General features: G+C 38.2%; 1 protein-coding gene across 2 annotated transcripts in view; it reads right to left on the reverse strand.

The window, feature by feature from the left end:
- The window catches only part of Dus3 (Dihydrouridine synthase 3), a 70224-nt gene that overhangs the window by 24090 nt on the left and 28283 nt on the right, over window positions 1–17851 (reverse strand). For both annotated transcript variants that reach the window (XM_067150119.2, XM_068228362.1), the window contains 2 exons: window positions 14266–14488; window positions 11370–11727 (listed from right to left, as the gene is read on the reverse strand). In XM_067150119.2, coding sequence (XP_067006220.2) covers window positions 11370–11727; window positions 14266–14488 — 581 coding nt within the window. The remainder of the gene's footprint in view (window positions 1–11369; window positions 11728–14265; window positions 14489–17851) is intronic.

Consider the following 17851-nt stretch of genomic DNA (forward strand, 5'->3'; position numbering starts at 1 on the left):
AAACTTAACACTTCTGAAGATTTTTGTCTTTATAAACGTGTTATTTAATTGGCATTGTATGTTAATCCTTATGTGGATTTAAAACGTTACAGTCATTAATTAATAGACGGTCGAATACGTCTTGTTGGTCGTTTTCCCAACCATAAACTTAAATTGACTAGTTGACATTGTAGAATCAGAAGCTGTTAGAGGCTATAGTCAAAAGGGATATTCAGCTACATAAATCATAGGCGTTGACAAGATTGCTTCTACTATGTCCATGTGTATTGGTATATCTGTAACAAGAGAAAGCTACATGAAAATGTTGTGTGTTGATTTGTTTTTAAATAACCGTGTTAAACGGTTATCACTTACCCCTTCGACTATTGCTGAGATGTTTGGTGGTGTTTACTGCATCAGTGTTAATGAATCAAGTCTTTTACCGGTACTCTAACTTTGGCACTGTTATTTTAATCACAACTAAACTGTCAATTTATATATTGTACATCATAACTGCATTTTAGCAAAATGTTTTTATCTAATTAGTGTTAAGACTATAATTAAGTACGATTAATTATAAGTACATCAAGATTATAACTTAACCTTGCGATACTGTAATGGCCGAGGATGCTCGGTAGACGAGCGAAACGTCCCAATTGTAGTATTATGTCAACGATAAAATCCTAACAATAAAAACATTTTATATATTGAATAGATGGAAAACAAATAGATATTTGTATTATTTTATAACGAATTTCAATACGGGCCTAAATATGAGAGTATTTACATGTAACATTGAGGTATCAACGGTTTGAAACAAAGTCCAATAGAACATCATGTGTGCAATGTATCAGGGTGTAAATATGATAGCATCCTGGATTATAATCAACTTAAAATAGTTATGTGAATACAGTAGAAGTCTGTTGTAGCAAGAATTCATAACGGCAAAAAATTTACTTGCTATAACGGATTGTCATTATATCCGATTTTTCATAAAAGACAGGGAAAACCTCACACACAAAATCGGTATGAAACAGCAATCAGTTCGTTCAAAACTTGCGTTTTCGCGGATGATGTCCACACTACAGCTTATCTGTTTGTTACTTTTAGAAATCCGATACTCCGTGAAAGTGTGTTTAATTTCATTCTAAAAACATTATCGTATCACTCCCAAGGCTTCTGTAGCAAAGTTTCAGTTTCTTTCTTCAAACGGCATCACCTAACCTAAGCGTATATGTATCATGAAAACATTTCAAGCACATGCAGAGAAATGAAAACTTCCTCGCTAAAAATTTATGAGGGAAGAGCCTTTCTGAAATTAAATTAGAAGCAACAAAATATAAACTATCCTCTGAAATCAGTGATGTACTCTGCCATATCTTGAGATGTATTACATTCTTACTTAATTTCAGTAAAATATATAACATTAAAATTAGGTGATTGTTTACTTCAGCTTTTATTTCTAACGAGTTAACTGCTATTGGTCACGTAATTTACCCATTTATTATGAAAACATGTTATCCTTTTTCATTTTGAATTTTCTTTAGAAAACAGCAGTCGACGGGTATTACTAATCAACTCTGACACCGCCTTCGAATGTCAATTAGAGAGCTTGCAAGTGTAGATAGCGAGAAAACGATACCGAAGATGTTCAATCACATTTTGTGGCAAACATTTCAGTTTTCTTATTGAAACAGCATCACCTAACCTAACAGTTATGTATGTATGTATGTATGATGAAAACATACTTAAGTGCCAGTAGAGAAATTACAACCTTCTCGCTATAAATTTTCATGATAATAGACTTTCTAAAATTTAACCAGACGTGAGAAAATACAAACTAACCTTTGAAGTCAGTGATGCACTCTGCCATATCTTGAGGCGTACCCCATTTTTACTTAATTGCAGTATTTAACACTAAAATTAACCAATCGTTTAGTCAGCCTTTATTTTTAGCGAGTTAACATCTGCTATAGGACAAGTTATTTATATTATAAAATCATGTTCTCTTTCATTTAGAATTTTCTTTAGAAAACAGCAGTCGGTATTACTAATCAACTCCAACACTGCCTTCGAATGTCGAAGAGAAAGCTCTGTGGACATAGCGAGGAAAAGATACCGAAGATGATCGGGTGGATGGGGTAACACTGTCCAACACTTTTTTGTGATGTGTTCCAACATCCTCAAACTTGTGTGAGGGTGTGAGTTATCATGTTGAAGCAAACAATCACCTGGGTTGTTATGGCGCCCAAATCGCTGGAAGTGCTTATTGAGTTTGGTTAATATTTCACATATACCTCAGAATTAATGGTGGTGCCTTTCGGCATCACATCAATGAGTACAACACCATCACAGTCCCAAAAGAGTTCTTTGAATTTTTTCTTCTGTGGAGAGTGAGGATGGCGCCATTGCATCGACTGCCATTTTCAGATGGCCTCACCCTCTGTGCCCAGCGACTAACCGTACTTCTGTTGACTGCTGAAGCTGCATAAACTGCACATAAATGTTTGTGAATGTTTCCAACCATTTCTCGCTCCGCGGTACGAAATTCAATGACGACACATGGCTTATAACATACATCACTTACAGACGCCATGTTGAACCATTGCTGCAAGTATGCTATCTGTCTGAAGAAACAGAAATTTTGCGCGCGCACTCTGAAAATGTCGAAGAATTCATATCTAAAGTTTCGCATTCGTACCATTGTTGGGACTGAGAAAAAATTGTGGTGAATTATTTTCTTGGCCACCCTCATAAATAATGGATATAAAGCACCACAGACCGGAAAAGATTTGGTGGTGCACTTAACCCAATTTCTGGCCTGTCAACCGTGCAAAACTCATCAATTTCAAAGTTCTTGCTGAGTCCGCATTTTATTACTGTATTCTTTTCGTGACTGTCAGGGCCCAGATTCTGATGACATACCATCTTTTAAATGGTTCACCACAGACATTGCTAACTTATATAAAAATCCTGTTCATGGCCTCCATAATACTGAAATGCATATTTATTAAGTTATTTTTCGTCATTTTTCTAAGTATTTTATTTTTAGTTAATTTTCTCACTTTTTGCATCATTATTATGTCATTTTATGGAATTTAAGAATATTTTATATGTTTTGAAGTGTTTTCTCACATTCTTAATGGTTTATGATGCATTCTTTGTGCATGGTACAGGAGTGAGGATGAATACGAAGACATGAGAATCTTCACAACCTTGTTCAACCCTTATTTCTTGCAATATCTACATTCCAGGAGACACACCTGCACTTGCAGCTAATCCAGAAGCAATGTTGAAATCGAGGGAGTAGGAAGACAGCCAACAGCAGGCCCAGTAATGCCAGTCTGGTTAAGTACCTCAGTGCAACCATACATGTGCGAAGTGGATTTGTGTTATCGGCCGCGATTGTTTTTCAAGTGTATTTAAAATGCCGCAGTTAAAGCCATCTAGGGCTGTTCATTTCAAAAAAGAATTTCGAAATACGGCAAAGATATTTTTTTTTACCACCGATGGTGAAATTCTTTTCTGCAAAATATGAAGAGATTTACCGTTCAGCAACATATTGGTTGAGAGAAGCATATACATGGAGTCCAAAATAGTAGCAAACGAAAAGTTTCTCAACTGTTACTCTCACAGTCATCCTCCAATGGCGGTACTTCCTCTGTGTTTTGTAAAGACTTGTGTGAAGCTTTGCTTTCTTCGAACATTCCACTCTGGATATTGAGCAATATTAAACAGATTTCTTAGAAATGTATACAGGCCATGTAATTCCAGATGAGTCTACTCTGAGAAAGAAATATGTATCCCAATGCTATGATGACACAAAAAGGAATACCAGAGAAGTCTGCAGCAACAAAATATTTGTTTCAATCAATGAAACCAGTGATGTAGAAGGCCGTTATATTGCCAATGTTATCGTGGACACGTTAGAAATAGATAGGCCTGGAAAAATATTTTTGCTCATGACCGAAGTTTTGCAATCTGTGAACCATTCTACAATATGTCGCTTCTTCGATAAATCGATGGGACTACTACGGCCTGAGGGTGTAAGATATGATGATGTTCTGCTCTATGTGACTGATGCAGTGCCTTACATAGTTAAAACTACCAATGCAATCAAAGCATTTTACTCAAAAATGGCACATGTAACTTGTGTCCCTAACTAAGAAGGTATTTATTTACTAAGGCTCCACCACGCAGGGAACTTTTCAGATCCCAAGCACCTGATATTCCATTGCCACCGCAGCCTTGCATCACATGGTGGGGTACGTGGATCGACGTCTGTATTTACTATTGTGACCAATTTCAGACAGTGAAGCATGTAATAGATTCTTTCGACGTACAAGTTGCCAAGTCCATTCAGATGGCTCAAGAATTGTTTTCGGATACGCAAATGGAGGGAAAACTGCGTGTATCAAAGCAAATTTCAGTTCCTCATCGTCAATTATTGCAAGTCCTCAGGAGAGAGGCATGGCTCTAGAAAAAATAATCAATTTAGTCAGAACAGCCACAGATGAATTAAAATGCATTCATGGCGATTCTGGTGTGGGAGTGTCAAACAAACGTGTTCTTGACAAGAACTCTGGTTGTAATGTTTTGTGCTCCATCTCTCGGATTTTAGCAGGTGAAGATTTCAGCATTATTGGCATTGAAGAAGAATTTACATTCAGTGATTTAGTGTACTTCAAGTATGCTCCAACTGCATCTGTAGACGTTGAAAGGAGCTTTTCCAAGTACAAAAAGGTGCAGGTCGACAATGTTCATTTTCCTGTGAGAATCTACGAATGGTCACAGTCATCTACTGTAACCCGGAGTGAGGTAAGCCTGTACAGACTGTCATGTAGTGATGGGCAACGCTCTCGCTCGAGACTGACATCGCAGATCTCGAGACTCTCGCGAGAATCCCGAGACCGATCCTTCTGTAGTGCAAGCTGTGCGACGTACCAGTAACTACGACTGTAAACTTGATAGTGTATCATTGGCAGTTATTGCGCGAAATAACGTTCACATATGAAAACGTGTGAGCCAATAATTTTGTCAAAAGACTGGAAGAGTACTGCATGTTCAACTATGAACCCCTTAATACCATTAACGGAAGTGAAAACAGAATGTCAGTATCTTAAAATGTTCACGACTTATTTGGGGTGGACATCTTAGGTGAATAATCCTGCATAATTTGTAAATAACTGTAGATAGGATGAACACCTACTCTGGATACTAGAGGCGGGCATTACTCGAACTTGAGACGGGGAAGATGTGCTTTGCTACATATGCAACCCCCATTGCACGTGAGTGGAACGTGTAACCTAAAATGTCCGACTTTGCTTCAATTCTTTCAGCAGGGGTGATGGGCAACGCTCTCAAGACCAATTCTCGTGTGCTGCGAGCTGTGCTACGAACCAGTAACTACTAGTGTAAGCTTGATAGTTATCATCAGCAGTTCTCATACAGAAACGTGTGTGACAAAAGGCTAGGAAAGCCCTCCATGTTGAAAAATGAGCTCCTTAATAGCATTAACGAAAGTGAAGACAGAATGCCAGTATCTTAAACTGTTCATGAGTTATTTCAGGTGGACTTCTTAGCTGAATAACCCGTATAATTTGTTAATGACTTATCAGGATGTAAACCTACCTGGATGCCTCGCAATCGTTGTTGACAGGGTCGCTTCCCATGATGCAGACCAGGACGGAGGTGTTTTGTGACTATTCCTCTTCATTTATAATAACTTATGTGTTTTTAAGTGTCCGATCATCCCAGACGTATTTCTGCCGACGTATTTTACTACTTTTGAATAAACAACACAGCGGGCTGTGCTATGTGGCATGTCTTCAAAATAACCGACATCCACGACTTACGTTGGATTTCGGACATCGTCTTCAAGTTGTCGCGTATAACTAGACATAGTTACATATTGCACTGCCATATACCGAAGCACCTAATTATTATTAACAAATATATTGCAAATGGGAAATATCCCGGGGGCAATGGTCACTTACAGTAGTGTAATAATAACCAGCATACTGATGTGGGCAAGTTTTCCTTCGTAAACAGGACCATAAGGGATTGGAATAAATTACCTGCAGCAATCTTTGATAGATTCTCTTCCGTATCAAATCGTTTAAAATGATGATTAGTGTTAGTGTAAAATAAAAGCTGAAAACGACGGACACTGAATTGGTGATTTTCTGCTGGATTTAATGTTAAACTAATAGTATTTCTTCTAATATTTTCTCTCCATGGAATTGCTTGTTGTACTCTTGTTGTTGTAGTTGTTGGGTAGTTATGTTTTAACTTTAATATCACTTGCAGTGTTAAGTAATGGGAATACGTAAGTTGTGTGTGAATTTGTGTACAATGTTGCTGGATTTCGAAAGTTAAACTTCTTGTCATATTTTCTTTCGTTGTTGTTGTTGTCGTTATAGTTGTAGGGTAATGACGGTTTAACTTCACTTCATTATCACTTGTAATGTTAAGCTAGTAGAAAGCTCACCGAGCTCGATAGCTGCAGTCGCTTAAGTGCGGCCAGTATCCAGTAATTGGGAGATAGTGGGTTCGAGCCCCACTGTCGGCAGCCCTGAAGATGGTTTTCCGGGGTTTCCCATTTTCACACCAGGCAAATGCCGGGGCTGCACCTTAATTAAGGCCACGGCCGCTTCCTTCCAATTCCTAGGCCTTTCCTATCCCATCGTCGCCGTAAGACATATCTGTGTCGGTGTGACGTAAAGCTAAATAGCAACAACAACAACAACAATTGAAAGCTCAACCTATAGTATTGTAAGTGGTAGTGTTAGGCACGTGAAATACTGAATTTGTGTATGATGATGCTAGATTTGGAATGTTAAATCAGTAGTACTTCTAGTAATATTTCCTTTCCATGGAATTGCTTGTTGTACTCTTGTTGTTGGGTAATTATGCTAACTTTACATATGACGCAAATATTCTATAACATAAGGAATTATTTCCGTCACTAAAATATCGGTAAACACAAGCAGTGGTCATAATATGATATTGAATGTGGGGTCTGATAATGATGTACGTACAGTCAAAAGAATCTGAGCAAACTCAATCATTTTAGACTACACATTCCACTCATGCGTAATGGTGGTTGCATAGACAGCAGGGCGCACCTTGCCTTGTTTCGAGTTTGAATAATGCACGCCTCTAGTATCCAGGTAGGTGTACCTACAGTAGCCGTCAGTTTCTGTACTTAACCTATTCATTCGTGTACTTACAATACCACTGCGTAAAATGCCAAAATGCGTAACCTTTGTAATTATGTTAAACTGCATCAAAATAGACCTCGCTAGAAATGAGAGAAATGAACGCCCTAGTCACTTGTTGACAAGTATTTACGGAATGGAGAAGGTGCGTGGTTTGCTATTCGCATATGTGGCGAAAACAACATTCAGCTCCGCCTACCTGTAGGCCTACGACACGCTGCTCGCCGCACAAGGCGGGGACACGCTCTCGAGATCCCTCAAAATTTCTCGCGAGAAATAGTGCCTGCGCTAGTCTCGAGAAATCCCAAGAAATCTCGAGACCTCGTCTCAGACTGCCCATCACTACTGTCATGTATTTTAAGTGCACATTTTTCTTATTACCTCTAATCCGATAAAGAATTTGAATATCTAACGGCAAAATTCTCTCTTTTTTGTTCTTCAGATGTTGCAGCCTTCAAGTTCCACATACTATGAAGTGTTATTTTCCTTGAAAAAAAAAAAGAACACAGAACATGAAGTGCCAAACAACAGACTGAAATAATAACCAGTATTGATGTGCAAATAATTCGTATTTGTTAAATAATAATTAAATTATATTAGGTACCTATTAAAATCATTTCAACATACAATGACGTAGTTTGCATGTTTTGTGATGAAATTATGTCAGTTTCATACAAATTTTTAGGTCACTTTTTTAAAGTTTTTGGGTCATTTTATGAGATATTTGCAGTCATTTTACAGGTCATTTTTTAAACATTTTTAGGTCATCAAAATCCGGGCTGTGGCGATTGTAGACACTGCCCGTAAATTGGTTCCAAGTGTCTAATGGAATTCGCTACAATCGCACATCCTTTCTGCTGATAGCAGGTGATTGACAATAGTTTTGTTGCTTCAGTTTACTGTTTTGTATTATGAAAAGGTAATAAAAATAATGGATAGGAGTGCTCTAAACATTCAGGAAGAGTGGGCCATTCAAGTACATAAATTTTAAGACTGATGAACCCTGGACTTCTTTATTATTATGTAAGTGTCTGTACCGTATACCCACTTTCTGCCACTCCTTTTATTCTTGTTGTATTCTAGACTGAAAAAATGGGAACTATTATCTTTTGCTTGAAATCTAACCAAATTCATAAAAAATAAGAATTAAAATATATATATATATATATATATATATATATATATATATATCGATTTTCATGAGTTTACTGGACCTTTAAAACAACTGAACTTGGCTACCCAATTGTTAAGCCCATCTTGTACCTCCTTTTCTGTCTCCCCCACCAAATAGCAACATCATCAGCAAATACCAACGCATTTAATTCTTCCTTTAACTCCTTCATGAGGGCATACGTGACTGCCGTCTCAAATAACCAGGCTCTCTCCTCATTAATCCCAGCTCTTCTACATCCGCCAGTCCTGACAAGCTCATTTCTACCTCCCAGCTTCATGAAGAGGGTGGGCATCAACTTTTCTTGAGGGGCCATATTGACAGATCTTCAGTCTTGATGGGAAAGTGTAGGATAAGCAGAAAGACAGAAAAACACAGAAACAGGGAAGCAACATAAGATAAAGATTGCTGCTTCTTCCCACACTGACATGCCATTGTGTTCGTCCTATTACATGTTCCTTTTCTTGTCCCTCTCTCTTCATAAATGACTTAATAACATGATATATTAATATGCATCTGTACGCAACGAAAATTTGAATATATAGTGATTCTCTTATGGCCTTTCTTTCATTGTTTGTTGTAGCATTTGGTACTGTTGCCGCTACGTTATACTAGTGGCCGTGACAAGAGCAAGTCCAAACGTGGACTGTACGAGTTCTGCTGTTATCCGCTAAGCAGCCCTCATATGACCTGTCTCACAGGTTATGCGCGAAAAATATTTTATGAATGGGCACGTAATTTACTTTTCCTGATACCAATAGAAAATATTTTTGGAAGTTGTATGATTATCGCTTACCTCTTATAATTCAACTGAAGATGATTACATTTTCAAATGTTTGCGGCTTATAGGTTTTCTCACAGAATTCCTGGGAATATCAAGTTTATTGCTTATTTCATAGTGAAGATGCTGCTTAATGAGAGAGGTTATTCCTGTTTCACCATTTGTGTATCCAACCTTTACAATCTTCTTCTATGGGGAAGTTTCAAAACATCCATCGATCTAAAGTAATTACATCTGGGTGGAGATTTTCTGTGCCAAAGTAATACATTCAGAATTGTTTCTTTTTTATGTCATATTCTTCTTGCAACAGAAATCAATCTGTTCTAAAATGAAAGAGGCTTCAATTTCTTCATTGTTAGCATTTTATTGAAGCTTCTTTACTTTTTTGTCTAATTGTGATGCTTACTGCATCTTCTGATGTTTCTTTAATTGTTTAATTTCCTCCTTTAATTTACTTATCGCTGCTCTTAATCTTTGATTTATTTGCTATGGAACTAGTTGGCTGTGCATTATCGAACAGTATCTCAACATCATCACTACGTTCTTGTACTAGCCTCAGTCTTTTTAGTGGCAAAGAATCTCATTTTAGCACTGGTTTCTTTCTATCAGAAGTATACATCAGCTTATGAGAAGGATAACCATGAAAAACTGAGGGAACTGTGTTAGGCAGCAGTAACCTTTTAGTTGTACTAATACAAAAGTCACATTGTTTACAATGGGCGCTGCAAATTTAAGAATATTCCTTAGCATTCCACAGAGTGCCTAGCCTTGTTCCCTGCCTGTCTCTTAGTCCAGCATCCCTGGTAAATTAGCGAAACATGACACTGTCTTCCTTCCTGGAATCATCCAATGTGCAATAAGGAACACAATAATATACCATTTTAAAACTATGTACATGGGTTAATAAATATGAAAATATTCACCAGTATTGCTCTAGTCTACACGAGCTTTTACTCACGATATTTACACATTTTAATCCCATAATTTCACTATACAATCTTGGAAACAGTAATTAATCTCTACTGGAAATGTTACCACTCCACAGACAGTTTAAAGTGCTGGTGATGGTGATGATTTTTTGTTTTAAGAGGAAGTACAACAAGGTAATCATCCTCTCTGCACAAATTAGTGGAAAAGAAATTTAAAAAAATAATTATTTATTCAACAAAGGAATTTGGAAACGCAGAACAAAATAAAACAAAAAGTAATAGAATTAGGCCAAAAAAATTACTAACGAATCAAAAGGGAACGTGCGTTCCCTGAGTAACCGTACACTTGTAATTTATATACCCTGTATATATCCACTGTTACACATAAAGCAGATGACGAGATCAGCAGTAGTCGCATCATCGGCTAGTATGCGTTCAAGTGTTTCCTGCAGGCTGAGGCTACATCTTAGGCCAGAGAGATCGGCGCACTCTGTGAGGATGTGGGCCACGGTGAAATCGGCACCACAAGAACACACTGCGGGGTCTTCCCTCTTTAGGAGATAAGAGTGCGTAGATCGTAAATGACCTATCCTCAGCCTACACAATACTATGGCCTCTCTCCATGAAGGTCGGAAAGAGGACCGCTACATGGTAGTTGTCTTCTTAATTGCTCTAAGCTTGTTGGGAGTTCAGATAGCTAGCCACTCCGATTCCCAGGATGCCAAGATGGTTCGATGAAGCTGAGAACAAATATCCTTAGCAGGTACATTGACAGGTCTTGGAGGTAAAAGTACAGCTTCCTTTGTGCAGCTTCATCTGTAAGTTCGTTTCTCGCAATCCCAACGTGGCTTGGAAGCCATGCGAAAGTGATTATGGTGCCAACATCACTTAACCTGGCTAGAAGGTCATGTATCTGCTGTACCAGTGGGTGTTGCGAGAAACAGGTTTTGATAGACCCACAGACAGTTAAAATGCTTTTTCTTTTATGATAGAACTCTTATTACACTGTGCACTGTTTGCATACAAAGCAATGTAACTAGTCGTGAAACAGGTCATAAGCCCGACATCTAGCGGCTGCAGCTGAAAACGCCTGGCCCACATTGTGAGGTACCAAACCTTGAGCTTGTCACGGCTGCTAGTATAACATAGGCAATGATACTGTACACTTTCTTAAACCTTTCCTGTTTAGATATTATCAGAATTAAAGATAAACAAGCACACAAAATCACACTTGAACACACAATCAGAAAAGCAAATATTGTGTCAGGGAAGGCAGTGAAATTACGCACCTTTTTCTTTTCTTCTTCCCTGACACGAATAATATCTTCATCAGTCACACTTCCTGAACGTTTGTCATCACCATTCACTTCTTTTGTAACTGACACTGAATCCCCGCTTTCATCAGGTACATGGACACAACTATCATCACATTCTTCTTTTTTGCTATTTACAGTTGATTTTGCACCTTTCACTTTTTCCACAACTTTCTCACTTTTTGTAAAATCATAGCGTTTTTTCCGAAGACTGAACTGCACATCTTTAGAAAGAATATTTATTGTTGGTGTTGGATTTTCCTTTTGATATCTTTCCCAAAGTTCCTTGTTTGTGATATTATTTCCTTCAGACGTCAGGTGCTGAGAACCAAACCTGGAAGAGAAACATTTGCATTAAAAAAAAAAAAAAAAAACTTTTTTAATCCTTACTGACAATGTGAAATTTAAAGAAAGCTAAATTGACACTGAATAATACCAGTCTCGGGGGAAGTGCTCTAATGCGTAGCTTACAGCAGAAATATGCTTACATGCTTTGGGGCCTGCTCCAGCAAAACGTTCACATTCCCCTCCTATAATGCCACCAGGTACTCCTAAAATAAGCTTCACATTATAGGTCTTATGTTTTGTGTACTCGGATTTCACAGCACTGCATTTCAGAATTTCACCCGATTGAAATTAACCTTTTATAAACAAAACAAACTTTTCACTGAAAAGTCTGCGTCCAGCATAACACAATGATTTGTAGTTGGAAACAGGTGCTCCACCTGATTCCGATTTTCTAAATAAGAAATAATCCATCAGATGCAAATTTGTGATAGTGGCCTTCACCTTATGGCTGATGGTCAAATATTCAAAGGAACCAGCAATGGGAAACAAGAATATTCACTTGCCTTTGGTGGTGGACAAAGGCTGTATCTGCAGTTTCATAAAAGCCATCAACCTTTAAAAAAAATACATGAACCGAAGTGTATAGGCAAGGGGAGCAAGTGCATGTTTTAATATCTATTTATGATTTGTCTTGTGAAGGTACATTTATATATTTATCAACGTACAATACTCAAGTAATTGTAATCTTTAGGAAAAGGCATGCTGACTCCTATTCATTATTTGGATAATAAAGCGCGTTAGAATTTTCTAATTACCACTATACTACTTCTTCGTTCCTCCCGCTAGTTTTAGCGTTTCTGGTCCGTAGCTCATATTGTAGCTGTTTAAGGCTTAAACGCTGAAAATCGTCTGTAATATACTAGGGGATACACCTATACAATTAATTAATATAGTCTTGGAGTAAAATTAGAGAAGACGCAATCGGCTTTAGCTCAGAAAACTCGGTCACATTCTATACATTACTCGCAGCTAACTGGGAGAAACATAAGACAATCGCTTTGCGCTTACCCAGTAGTACACGAGCGCTATCTGGTGCGAACTTTCTCTGCCTACATCCCTATTGATTGCTGTAATATAAAATTCTTAAAATTCCAGCAATTCGTTATATAGTCCAGTCTGTGTACATCTGGGATAAGTGAATTTGTGCTGTTTTATGCTGTCTATATGTATGTATGTTCGGTATTCAGCCTGGTTTGATCCTCTACAGCTCCACCAACAGCTGTCATAGATAGCCTAGGTGTCACTGAAGGGGCACATACTAGGGAAATGAGTGGTGCGGTAGTTTCCTGTTGCTTTCCTCACTGAGCCAGAAGTTGCTATTACATATCAGTCTGCCAAGCCCTCTGAAATGCATGCACCAACCTACCCTATGAGCGATATTTTCACACCATTCATAACAGGGACTGGTTGCATAAGAAACGGTATTACTAAAATTGCTCATACCTCGGTCACTTTCATATTGTCAGAGCTAAGTATGAGACTGTGACAGGTCAATGAAAGTAACAAATTTATTCTAGCCCATACCAGAAGACATAGTGCATTGTAAACACTACATCCCTCCAGCACAGGCATGCTGTCTATATGGGTGACACTTATTCACTTGATATTAGGTAGTTCCAGGGAAGTTTAATTTGATTGTGTAAGATCATGATATAAATAGAGATGAATTCCCACTTCAATTTAAACCTTGAACAGCATGTTGAACGTGTTTGTTACACAGATGGAGCCGGACGGTTTATATCATGATCTTACATGATCAAATTAAACTTCCCTGGAACCACCTAATACCAAGTGAATAAGTGTCACCCATATAGACAGCATAAATCAGCACACATTCACTTATCCCGGATGTACACAGACTGGACTACATAACGAATTGCTGGAATTTTAAGAATTTTATATTACAGCAATCGATTGTAACATAATTTTAACTTATCTCATGTATCATTACAGTAATGTATTTTATAATGTGTTAAAATCTGTTTTAGATGTTTTAGGCATATGTATATAACTGTTTAATTTGTACTTAAGGCTGATGATGGCACATAGATGCCAAAACTAGTACCATTTGACATCTGATTGAATCACAATAAAATGTCATTGTATTGAATAGGTGGACCTCGAAACAATTTTAATTTACTGTAATCCCACTTCAATACGGAACCCAATGAAATTCATAACTATAAATATAAGTATAAATATCAGTCAGGCGAGCGTTTTTGTGTCCCTGTTCGTTTATTTACTTAGGTCTACAACTCTTCCGTTATTCCTGTAAGATGAGGCACAGCGCTTCCACCTTGTGTGATTACAAGGCCAGTTGTAGTATTTAAAGTTGCCCTGATGCTTACAGCTGCATCAAATTCTTTTCCTTCTTTCACAAGTAGGCTTTTGATATCTTAATATGTAAGGAATAAAATGTTTATAGATTAGAATTTCTTGCAAATCTATGTTTTTGGTCCACTTATTCCATCAAACAACTGACTTACATGAATAAATTTGAAAAATGTGTAGTAAGTAACTTTACCTGCAAGCAACTCCTCTTGGACAGTAACCACGTAACGAATACACATAACAGGTGGAGGCAATATCGGGTGGTTTAATCTTCAGATACTCAGTCAAATCATGAAGGAAGGGACAATTTTTAGAAGAACAACTACCAACCACTTTGCCTTCAGCCACATCGACCATGGAGTTGCACAGCTCAATCTCTCGACGATTCCTGTATGGAATCCTGGCTTTATTTTGACCTAATGAACATTAATTCACTTTATGTTAAAATGCAATGTCAAAATTCTTCAATTATTATGGTAAGAAGAACAGATATGAACAATAATTAATCTTATATTAAAATGCAATGTCACAATTCCTCAATGATAACAGGAAGAAGCATAGAAATGACACGACGGGACAATAACTGTGAAAATTGTTAACTTATTGGCATTTACTCATGGCTCCCAGGCATGTGATAGCACACAGGACACAACATACTCATACAGCTCTCACCTGTTTGAGAGAGCCACATGAGCTTAATCAGTTTGAGCATGTATTTGAGGTGTTCTGCCAAAAGATGGCATGATATGGCATGATATTTTTTGTCTGAAAGAGAAAGAATTGTTCTCTCATGCAAGAAAAATTATGTTTGATTATCTCAACTAGTTCACATTCTATTCAACATTGAGTTTAAACCCCTGTTACTCTAGTTCTCATCCAACCCAAGGCCAATAGTAGCAATCATGTTGTTGTAAGTCGTTGCAGTTGTAAGCAAGTGGTGAAATTTCTAAAATTCTGAACAGAAGTCACAGTGAAAGTGGGAGTGAAGTGAGTCAGAAATATCAGACTGCGAAGAACTGTTCAGTGGTAGGGGTGACAGAGAAGTATCTAAGAAAAGCATCAGTAAATCAGAAAATCCTCAAAGTGATGAATACAATGTTAGTAGAGAAACGAAAAATGAACAGAGGAAATGGGCTGGAAAAGGCAGCTACCAACAAAAATTTACATTTTATGGGACTAGACATATAGATAGTTCCAATATTTCTCAGGCAACTCTGTGGGTCCCTTAGTTAGCCAATAAGGTCATAAATGTATAATGGCTTTGCACATTCCTCAATTCCTTCAGAATTTTTGACACTATGAAAACCTACTACACTGCCCAAATATTCCAGAGGTAAGATTTATGATTTTATAATGCATGAGAACCCACAACTGATAATCTAAAGTTCACATGGTAACCTATGAAGAGTTGTGACTCATATAAATTAAATACTAATTCTGGGGATGTGAAAGGCTATGAAATAGGTGTGCCAATGGGAACTCTCCAATAGCTACAAGACAAAATAATAAAAAAGCAAGGGTGTAAGTATCATGTGACCGTTGATGACCATGGAACTTCCACATTTACATGGAATTTGATGGTGATGATGATGATGCTTGTTGTTTAAAGGGGCCTAACATCTAGGTCATCAGCCCTTAATGGTATCAAATGAGACGGAATGCAATGACAATTTAAAAGTACAAAATTTATCCACCGACCAAAATTCAAAAAACATGATGATGAGAAATGAATGGATGAATATGAATTGAAAACAATCAGTAGATCCGACCTGCAATGCCTCATCTTCCCAGAAACTATATGACTGACCAAGGGACTGCTTCCAAAGCACAATCCTGAATCGATGATGCTTGTTGTCTAAAGGGGTTCAATATCCAGGTCAAAAGTCCCTCATAATGGCACTCTTTGCTAGTAAAGTAGAACCAGTGTATTTCTCAAGTTGTGGAACTAATCAAAGGAAGCGTAAACTTACAGTGTTCAAAACATTATGGCACTACTTACAAGTATTGTACGTGGTACAGGTAATGCAGTTAAGGAATTTGTATACTTGGGGTCTGTCATCAATGACATGGGAAGCTGTGATAAAGAGGTAAAAAGACGTATTGTCTTAGGTCGTGCTGCAATGGTTAAACTTGCTAAGATCTGGCAGAACCGGGCAATATCAAAAGCCACGAAGATGCGCTTGGTAGAATCACTAGTGTTCTCTGTATTTTTGTACGGCTGTGACACCTGGACCGTGAATACTAAAGACAAAAACCGCATTGATGCCTTTGAGATGTAGTGTTGGTGGAGAATGCTACGTGTACCCTGGACAGAAAAAAGAACTAATGTTTCCATTCTGAACGAACTCTGCATCAAGAAACGCCTATCTTCCCGTGTGAGTGAACGTTACCTCCAGTTCCTCGGCCACATTTTAAGACGAGATGGAGAGAACTTGGAAAAGGTAATTTTACAAGGCAAAATTGAAGGCAATAGACCACGAGGAAGAACAGCAAGCAGATGGATAGATCAGGCGAACAAGATCACTGGGCTACCACTTCAGATCATATTAACGAAATGTGAAAACCGTTCGGGAAGAAGACATCTTGTCAAGGTTGCAACAAGGAAATGGAGTTATGAGGTCACGACGCTCAGTAATGAGCACGAGACTAATGATGATGACGACGACAGGTAATGCAGACCTATGGTGTTTCTCACATAACGGCACCACTAGTAGGCAACACAAACCCATGGTACACTAATCACAGGGACTCGTATTATCCCGTGGTGTTCCTCACATAGTGGTACTAATCACAGGCAATGCCCAGACCTGTGGGGTTTCTCACTTAATGGTACAAATCACAGGCAATGTAGGCTAAGCCCGTGATGTTCCGCATATAGTGGTGTTAATCACAGGTACTGGAAACCCATGGTGAACCACTCTCTGCTGCTACTAATCACAAACCTGTTGTGTACTTAACATAATGGTACTACTTGCAAGTGAAGGAGGCTCATGGCTTTCCCCGTGTGATGGTACTAATCACGAGTAGTTTCATGGTTCTAACTCAATCATCCCTTGGTCGCCCCTTTTAGTCACCTCTTACAACAGGCAGAGGATAACGCGTGTGCATTCCTCGTTTGCGTCCCCCACCCACAGGGGGTCACGGAATTTGAACCACTGGGGAATGATATCTCCATTCAATAACCTTACAGGCACTATCGGGATTCAAACTTTGGCCAACTTAGCAAGAAGCTAGAGTCAATGTCCCTTGGTTATGGCAATGATGGGATAGGATGGGCCTAGGAGTGAGAAGGAAGTGGCCCCAAGGCCTTAATTAAGGTGCAGCCACAACATTTGCCTGGTGTGAAAATGGGAAACCGCAGAAAAACATATTCACGACTGCCGAGAGTGGAGTTCGAACCCACTATCCCCCCATGGCCATCTTGCCCGGTAAATAACTACTGTTAAATTTTACAGGGTGGTCGGAAACATAGTGAAGCGGGTGTGTAAGCGTTAAGAAGGTTGGCCATGCTGATAAATAATTTGAAAGAAATAATTTGATATCTCGCACCATTGTAATTTTGATCAACTGCTCAAGTTAGCCAATCAGATCACTCTGTGGGCGAATTCAAATGGGCTTTCTGAGGTGGTATTGTTAAATCTGCATGAGGCTTAAGACTGGCATAAGAGCATCATTACAAGTTATGAATCTCATTATGATAACCGTATTGGAATTCAGAATGTAAAAAGTTTCAAACAAACTTATTAAAAACTACCATTCCAATACTCTACAATCCTTAA

The sequence above is a fragment of the Anabrus simplex genome, chromosome 6, assembly GCF_040414725.1.
Source record: "Anabrus simplex isolate iqAnaSimp1 chromosome 6, ASM4041472v1, whole genome shotgun sequence".
Lineage (NCBI taxonomy): Eukaryota > Metazoa > Arthropoda > Insecta > Orthoptera > Tettigoniidae > Anabrus > Anabrus simplex.